Raw genomic sequence first — 8,612 nt, forward strand, 5'->3', positions numbered from 1 at the left:
ATTCTGTCTTATTAACAAGCATTGCCGCTACAGTGGGATCTTGAATGCGAGTTTGCAACAACACGGCGACTTGTTGTTCTGCATCGTAAGTATATTTTATTACCGAGATGTAATAACTGGTCTGAGAATTGGGACAGCAGCTCCCCTTTAACCACATGGCTGTCCTTGGGCCAAGTATAGAAGGGGGAGGATGATCACACATAGTCCAGATAATTTACTTAGGTGAATTAATGTTGGCATCAATTAATAGGACTGCCGTATCATGTAATGTTCGACACCTCCACTGGCCTGACAACACTACAAGAAAGGGTCCAGTCAGCTGCCGTAACTACCGCCGAAAGAGTCACATGTGACTGGCAGCCGGTAAGTTGTTGGCTCCTGACGTAGCAAAAATGGAGCTGTCTACTGCTCGGCTCCCAGGTGACTCTGGGAGATGACTGTAAACTACATAACATAACCTGTGGTCCTGCCGCCAGCCTAGAGTTACTGGGTTGAAACCCTGATACTGGCCATCTAGGATTGGGTGGGTTCGAGGACAGGGGGGTGATGAGATCAAGAGGACATTTGGGGGGAAAAAGGGTATGAAATGAAGTATCTATGGAAAACGTTGCAAACATGATAAAAGAGACACCTTACAGACAGATCCCCCCCACCCAGACAGAGTCTTAGAGGAGCAGGTTGTAGCGGCGAGGCTTAATAATAAGGCAGAATTAAGTGTTTCTGAGCTTTCCCAAATTAGGCCTCATTTCTCTGTTCATCTCTGTGGTGCAGCCACAGAGAAACCATTCATGCAAGGTGATTTAAGGTCCAAGGACAGCTCCCAAAGGGGGATGCACTTAGCTAAGCCTGGCTATCATGATCAATGGTCACCCATTGGCGCCTTTCTGTCTAGGGAGTGCCAGTTGGACATCTGGACTGCATTACTAAGTGTCAGGAGTAAGTGACTCATATCTCACCTTGATCAACCAATCAGGGACTGGTAGGGCCGAGTAACCCACGTGGGACTCTGATGCCCATGGAACTTTCAGCCAATCAATGAGCTGAAGTTCTTCCAGGTAAAAACAGGCAACACAGAGAGCCTGGGAGATTCAGATTCAGATTCAGACAAGATTCAGATTCAGATTCAGATTCAGATTCAGATTCAACAATTCTAAAGGGAATTCAAAGGAGAATTCCAGGGCAGGACGGCCCAGGAGCAGGAGGCTCCCAAGGGCAGGACATTCTCGCAGCGCGCCTCCTGACCATCCTGAGACTCAGCCCAGACAACCACGGAACGGCCAGTGTGTCCGAGTGCCAGAACTTTCCTTTGTTCTAAGAGTCTAGAGTGGAGGTTGCCAGAGAGTAACCAGCAGCAGGCCTCCTGAACAGGTCGGAACTGTGGACAGCTGAATCACTATTCAGAACTAGCTCTTCATCAGGAACGAACCGGTCCTCTTCCTGACTTGCTAGGACCCACAGTCATCTTTTCTCCTGTGCACAAACTGTGCTAGTTAAACAACACCAACTAGCCGGTCAGTGAGCATCAGCAGCGCACCGTCGCAAGCCGCACAGCACAGCCTGGCACGGAGCCAGAGAGCGCGGATTGGACAGCAACAGCCTGCAACTGTTTCTTTGAGTCCGCAGGAGATCTGAATCCCCAAAGATTGGATGAGTATTCAACTTCAATGCATTACAGCTCGAGAATTCAATTGTTATCCCAACCAGTTGATATCAATTTAATTCCTAAGAGTTATGTACTTGTTTTGAGTATCTAATGTAGAAGTTGTAACCAAGTTCACTTTACGAAACGGTCTAAATGGATGATATACTGAACGTATGTCCTCTTGATATGTATAACACTTTGTAACTGATTGAATATATATCTTTTGTATTCTGATAACCCTCTCGATAAGATCTGTTAGTTTTACATGCATATTCTATGTATTAATAAATGTATCCTCGTGTATTAGTACCTGTGTGTGCGCGTTGTTTGAGTTATGTCGCATGGTTGGATTCTAAAGCCATCAAAAGAATCAACTTTGTGATTTACTGCTACAATTAATAATTGTCTCAGTAAATGCCCAAACCCTACAGAACTGGTGCCTTCAGAGAGCCACTACATTACATATTTGGCGTCCCTGAACCGGTTTTCCCTACAAGGTCATTGGAATTTACATATTGTCTCACAACTGAAGTGCTGTGATCGTCCTCCCTGGTAGATCTCACTCCTGTCACTGCTCAGTTCTCAGTTTCCACAAGTTGGACATCTGAGTTGCCTCTGTCCGGGGTACCTGAGACTGAGCGATCTCACACTGCGGGATTTGAGGCTGGGGTAGCTATGTCTGAAGATGGCACAGTCAAGGTAAGTGTTTATATATCCTGATAAACCCATTTCCTAACGATTTTTTAGCACTCTATCATTTTTCTCTGTCTTAAGAGAATCCAGGGTATGGGCTTCAACAACATGGATGTGCAGCTTGTTCCACATCCCCACCACAATTTTTGTAATGTAGTACCTTGTTTCAGAAGAGCAGTGGTCCAGTACAGCCTCGTGTGGTACTCCACTAATTACATCACTGATATAATTAAGAGCAGTGGTCCCAGTACAGACCTCTGTGGTAAGCCACTAACTACACCACTGATATAATTAAGAGCAGTCGTCCAGTATAGACCTCTGTGGTACTCCACTAATTACACCACTGATATAATTAGGAGCAGTGGTCCAGTACAGACCCTGTGGTACTCCACTAATTACATCACATATATAATTAAGAACAGCAGCGGTCCCAGTACAGACCCCTGTGGTACACCACGAGTTATATCAATTATATAATTAAGAAGAGCAGTGGTCCAGTACAGACCCCTGTGGTACTCCACTAATTACATAAATGATATAATTAAGAGCAGTGGTCCCAGTACAGACCCCTGTGGTACTCCACTAATTACATCAATGATATAATTAAGGGCAATGGTCCCAGTACAGACCCCTGTGGTACTCCACTAATTCCATCACTGATATAATTAAGAGCAGTGGTTCAGTACAGACCCCTGTGGTACTCCACTAACTACATCACATATATAATTAAGAAGAGCAGTGGTCCAGTACAGACCCTTCTCTGTACCCATTGTTTTATACTCAGTAGCCAATGTTTCTTCCTACTCTGTCTCACAGACACCTCCTGTGCTTCCACACTCCAGTTTCTGTCCTCAGACTAGTCTTGACGGGAGCTGTGTGAGATGCAGGTACAGAGGCAATGTGCTGTCTGCTGTTTGTTCTGTGTGCTGGAAAGCGCCTTGTAAAGTTTCCCTTCTGAAACTGAAAATGCACACTGGTGTCTACACAGACCACAAGTCTACAGAGTTGTTTGCTTCTAATTCTCTATATTGGTTTGCTGATTTCATTTCACACCTGCCCTCACCTCTCTCAACCTCGCACCACTTGATTGGCCACTCTGCCTGTCCCCTGCCCACCTCCTCCTTTCTCCTGGCTTTTGTTTTCCCATCTTTGCTTACACCCAATGAAGGCTCTTTTTCTTTGTTCAACGTCTCTGCTTGGTCCGGAGGTCTTGACGTGCAGTTGGAGCTCACGGGTTTTCTCTGCAGTTTCGCTTTCAGCAGCAGAGGCTGCTACGCGTGCAGTATCACAGGCCTGAGGTTTGTCATGGCCTTGCCAGCCGAAGTGCAGTACTGGACTGAGCCTTTCAGAGCTGAGCCCTCCCTCCTCAGCAGCCTGCAGCCTGTCAGCCCCACCTACAACATCAACTGTCCCGTCAGTAATGTGCTGGAGCTCGTCTGCTTTCCCCACTCTGAAACCTCACCAGGTCAGACACACCTGGGGCTCCACTGCACACTGGTGTAGATCTCACACAGCTGGGGCTCCACTGCACATTGGGGTAGATCACACACAGCTGGGGCTCCACTGCACACTGGGATAGATCAGACACAGCTGGGGCTCCACTGCACACTGGGATAGATCACACACAGCTGGGGCTCCACTGCACACTGGGGTAGATCAGACACAGCTGGGGCTCCACTGCACACTGGGGTACAGTCTCACAGAGCTGGGGCTCCACTGCACACTAGGGTACATCACACACATCTGGGGCTCCACTGCACACTGGTGTAGATCAGACACAGGTGGGGCTCCACTGCACACTGGGGTAGATCACACACAGCTGGGGCTCCACTGCACACTGGGGGCAGATCAGACACAGCTGGGGCTCCACGGCACACTGGTGTAGATCAGACAGAGCTGGGGCTCCACAGCACACTGGGGTAGATCACACACAGCTGGGGCTCCACTGCACACTGGGGTAGATCACACACAGCTGGGCCTCCACTGCACACTGGGGTAGATCAGACACAGCTGGGGCTCCACTGCACACTGGTGTAGATCAGACAGAGCTGGGGCTCCACTGCACACTGGGGTAGATCAGACACAGCTGGGGCTCCACTGCACACTGGTGTAGATCAGTCACAGCTGGGGCTCCACTGCACACTGGGGTAGATCACACACAGTTGAGTCTTCTCTGGACAGAAAGGGGTTGTGTCTTATGAAGAAGCTGAGTCTAATGTGGGGTTTTCCTGTCTCCTCCTTGTCACAGATATCTGGGCTCAGCTGAAGGTGGCCCACAGACTGGATGGAAATACAGAAATCATTCAGCCCACGGGAGTGACAGATTCCCATGTTGAAGTCAAAGTGGATAGATTCTCTCCTTTCACCATCGTACTGAAAATCCTTGGGTTTAAAGTGGAGGTGAGAGGTCAGCTGCTGCTGTTGCTCCTGAAACTATCTTCCAGGCAGAAGCTCATTGTCCTGCTACTGTCCTCCAATGTCAACATGGAAGAGGTGAGACCAGGCAGCTCTTCAAAGACACACGGAGCGTTTTAATGTCCTGATCTTCAATCCCAGACAGAAATAAATTATTACCTCAACAGTCTGGAAGAGGGAGAAAGAGACTCGATAGCATTTTATTCTACAGTCTGTCAGTGAGCGTTTCTAAGGATTCCTCCTGGTGTCCTTTTGTCTAGTGGGATGTGTGGAATGAGTCCATAAGCAAAGAAGAAAAATTACAAACAAGACAAGGTGTTTTAGCCCATGGAGCTCCTTTTAGGGATACAGTATATATAACAGTAGAGTCTAAAGATTCTAACTGAAAAATCAAACACAATGTCAGAAAGTGTACTTTCTCAAATCCATTGACTTCAAATAACAACTGTAAAACATTGTCAGCTCTCCTGATGTTGCCATTAAGACTGACACTTTCACATGTTCATTACGAAGGTGAAATCGAAGTACACTGGGTACAAATTCATTCCCACTTTTTCAAACTGTGTCCTGGAGTCAACGGAATACAGCCTATCATGTGGGATAGAGGGATCGACAGTCCAGCCAAAGGTAGGCTCTGTACCTGCAGACATGACTCTGCACCCGAACACAACTGATCTGTCAGGACAGGACACTCTTGAGCACAAAGATAACATTTTGCACATTTCTCCTGTAAACTTTAGGGGCCACATTGAACTTCAGGACAATTTTTTTTCCTTTCTATTAACGGTAATGAAATGTTTTTCAGTACAAAAACACAGAGGCTGACATGTGAACTTGATCCAAACACAAATATCTTAAACTTCTTGGACATTGGAGAGTTGCACTAACATTCAACAGATTTTTGGAGCTGCTATGTTCCCTATCATGAACCACAAAGAAAAGACTCTTTCAAAGTTGAATACGTTTTTAAAAAAATTAATTGAGACCACTGCAAGTACAGGGGGAGATATATCATGGACTGTTCCTATGACCCATATAGAGATTTACATGTGTGTGAATTTTACATCAGGCATGTTATTTCTTTTCCAGAAACACTTGTTTTTCCTAGATTACGACCCTAACTTCCACAGGACCTTTGAAGTCATACTTTCCAAGGAGGTGAAGGAGCTGGAACTGGAGCTGTTTAGATCGGAGAGTAAAGAACTGAGAGTCTGGTCTGGGAAAGTGCTGCTGGAAGGTGGGACCTTCCAGGTGGGTCATTGACCACAAATGACCCTTTTTTCCATAAGCGTGGTCCTACAATTGAGTGTGTGAAGTGTGTATTGTGTTGTGTTCAGTGGGTAGTGATTCAATGATAGTTATAGTATATTGTGAGTGTGTGGTGTGTTTTGTTGAGTGGATATGGTGTGTAATAGGTTTGGTATATTGCGAGTGTGTCTGGTGTGTTGTGTTGCGTGAGTCTGGTGTGTGAATAAGTCATCCTGCCCTGTTCAATCCAAGCAGTTTAACAGCCTCCTATCACAGATAATGTTTAAAACATAGAGGAAAAAACTAACTTCACTTTCAGCTGTTTTAGTTTCTTCAAGCTCTGCGTTTCTTTCACAGATGCTGTAGAAGGAGTGGCTCCTCCAACAGCCCGTGGTGAGTTTCAGTTCCTAACTCTTTGGGGAGCTGAGTGTGAACTAGTGAGCGTTCAACACAATCCAGCCTGCTTCTTGAAGAGCACAAGCGTTATGCAAGTTATACAAAGCTCGGTTGTCAGTGTCTTGGGCATGACTTTCTCTGAATAAAACAAAGACTTGTCACATGAAAGATACAGCTTCCTGCCATGAGGAACCCATGTTAAATCACCCTCTGCTACTTTAGCCCACTGACTCCCGGAGCGATAGCTGTTACTGAGCCCTACTTGCCTGCATGTCCATTTTTTTTTGTGTTTGTTTTGTAGTTGCTGTTCATGGTCTTAAGGAAGAGAAAAAGATTATTTAGTATAATAATCAACAACAGTATGCACATCATTTTAGCCGATCACTATGATAGCGATCTATAGTGAAAGGATGAAAAATGTAAATATAATATCATTAATTATTTTACAGCTATAGTTGGCTTATTTGAGTAGAACTGCATTATTCACTGAACTATGTAATGGTCTGTATGGTATTAGTTGTTTAGGGTGGGTTTTGAGTGAACTTGGCTTCGGTTCAGAACGGGGTGGATTTTTTCCCATAAGAAATAATGGCATTTTTATTTTTGATTTATGATCTCCCACCTTCCGAACAGAAACATACCTGGGTATGAGTGTGTTAACAGAAACTGGGTAAAGAGAAGCAGCTGGAATGTGTCTACACAACTCAAAAATGTTGTGCTATCATGGCAAATTACACTACCCATAATTCCACTGGGCAACATCCTGCTGTATTTGCAGCCTGCAAGTCGCTAAGCTGCCTGTCATTCACAACCCATCCTGAGTCTGGTGTTTTCAGAAGTAGCTGTCTTGCTGTTGAGTCACTTGGAATGCCCACAGTAGCACGGTCTATTTAAGAGGGTGAGATCATATCTGAAGCTGATGACAATTATAGATTAATATTGCTGTGACTAATTAATAAACTGTGACTCTTGTGGTCGCCTCTCTTCCTCCAGTAGGAGGTCACTTTGTGGACAGACACCACACAGAGCTGGTCAGAAGGGTCACCAGGGTGGAGCCCATCCTGGACAGCCTGCTACAAAAAAACATCATCACCCACGAGGAGTACAGTACGATCTGCTCCAGAGGTACCCCTTCCGAGAAAATGAGGGAGCTGCTGTTGGGTCCCATGGTCTCCTCTGGGGACAGGAGGAAGGATGAGCTCCTGAGGATCTTGGCAAAGGAGTATCTCTATTTGATGGCAGACCTGAAGGGACAGGAGTTTTCATAACACCCTCTTTGTGAGAGTCGCGGGTCTGAGGTGAACAAACCTTTACAGGAAACCCTTTCCCACTCGGCCCGCTGTCGACTGTGGAGCCACCAAAGCTGAGAGGAGGGACCCCATCCTGTGTTCGAGCAGGAGGAAGGTACAAACACCCTGGTCAGCTGAACACGGACCCTGACGACTGACCAGGAGGAGGGAGGACAGCACAATGTAAAAACCAGCCTATACTCCCCAGCAGGCAAGAGAGAGAGCAGGAGTGGCTCTGGAAACACCCTAGGATTATATTTTAACTTGTTATTCTGTTTCAAATTAGTTTGATTTCTATACAATTTATATTCTACAGTTTGACATTTTTAACTAGCCACGTTGAAATGCGTTGGTCTCACACAGCTTGTTATCAATCCCACTCGCAAAAAAGTACCTTTGTCTGAATCACTGCACATGTGTCTTTTGTTTCACTCTTATCTTTCTGATCACTTGGCTGTTTCATTCGATTGGAATTCCCTGTCTCACACTCTTCAACTCTTCAGCTCTTCTCGCACTTTCACAACAGGAGACCAGAAAAGGCCAAATCTACATTTTCTTGCTGTCCTGTCTGTGATACTCTGAATGACAAGGAGCAAACCTTTAATGCCTCTCATTTAACTACTCTTTACACCTAAGCACCTTTTAAAACTAGCTCTGATAAAGGCTGACCAGCTGCAGTCAATGAAGGCAGTCTCCCACAAACTAGAAAGTACAGTAAGTGGCATCATTCTGGCTTGAATGTACATCTACATTCCTGGAAGGAGCAGTTGACTGAGTACAAGGATGCAGTAGAGTCTGCTAGATCCAGCTACTTCTCCCATATCATTGAGAACAACCATAACAATCCTGGACAGCTGTTCTACACCATTAACTGATTGCTCAAGCCTAACTGCCCTACCACATTACCTGCCTCATCCCCACTTTGCAAC

General features: G+C 45.8%; 1 protein-coding gene across 4 annotated transcripts; it reads left to right on the forward strand.

The window, feature by feature from the left end:
• On the forward strand, window positions 1-8,088 carry LOC148669209 (NACHT, LRR and PYD domains-containing protein 1b allele 2-like). Of its 4 annotated transcripts, XM_088632509.1 has the most exons (9): window positions 1-677; window positions 2,140-2,341; window positions 3,152-3,222; window positions 3,583-3,800; window positions 4,584-4,828; window positions 5,264-5,377; window positions 5,840-5,987; window positions 6,356-6,391; window positions 7,388-8,088. In XM_088632509.1, exons 2-9 carry the CDS (start codon window positions 2,318-2,320, stop codon window positions 7,660-7,662), a joined length of 1,131 nt encoding a protein of 376 aa, XP_088488635.1. In that variant the 5' UTR covers window positions 1-677; window positions 2,140-2,317; the 3' UTR covers window positions 7,663-8,088. The 4 variants fall into 4 exon arrangements, with proteins under 4 accessions (XP_088488635.1, XP_088488634.1, XP_088488633.1 ...); XM_088632508.1 differs by lacking the exons at window positions 1-677; window positions 2,140-2,341; window positions 3,152-3,222 and adding an exon at window positions 7,173-7,292 and having other exon boundaries at window positions 3,236-3,800; window positions 7,391-7,526; XM_088632507.1 differs by lacking the exons at window positions 1-677; window positions 2,140-2,341; window positions 3,152-3,222 and having other exon boundaries at window positions 3,238-3,800; window positions 7,391-8,088.
• The last annotated feature ends 524 nt before the right edge of the window (window positions 8,089-8,612 follow it).

This window comes from Lepisosteus platostomus, chromosome 5 (assembly GCF_059453375.1).
Source record: "Lepisosteus platostomus isolate fLepPlt1 chromosome 5, fLepPlt1.hap1, whole genome shotgun sequence".
NCBI classification, from domain to species: domain Eukaryota; kingdom Metazoa; phylum Chordata; class Actinopteri; order Semionotiformes; family Lepisosteidae; genus Lepisosteus; species Lepisosteus platostomus.

Bases quoted from the DNA above. Each gene is read 5' to 3' on its own strand.
- LOC148669209 (XM_088632506.1), top strand. From the start codon at position 3,302: ATGCACACTGGTGTCTACACAGACCACAAGTCTACAGAGTTGTTTGCT. The intron at 5,988-6,355 runs GTGGGACCTTCC...TTTCTTTCACAG, and splicing joins TGGGAAAGTGCTGCTGGAAG to ATGCTGTAGAAGGAGTGGCT. The intron at 6,392-7,387 runs GTGAGTTTCAGT...CTCTTCCTCCAG, and splicing joins GGCTCCTCCAACAGCCCGTG to TAGGAGGTCACTTTGTGGAC.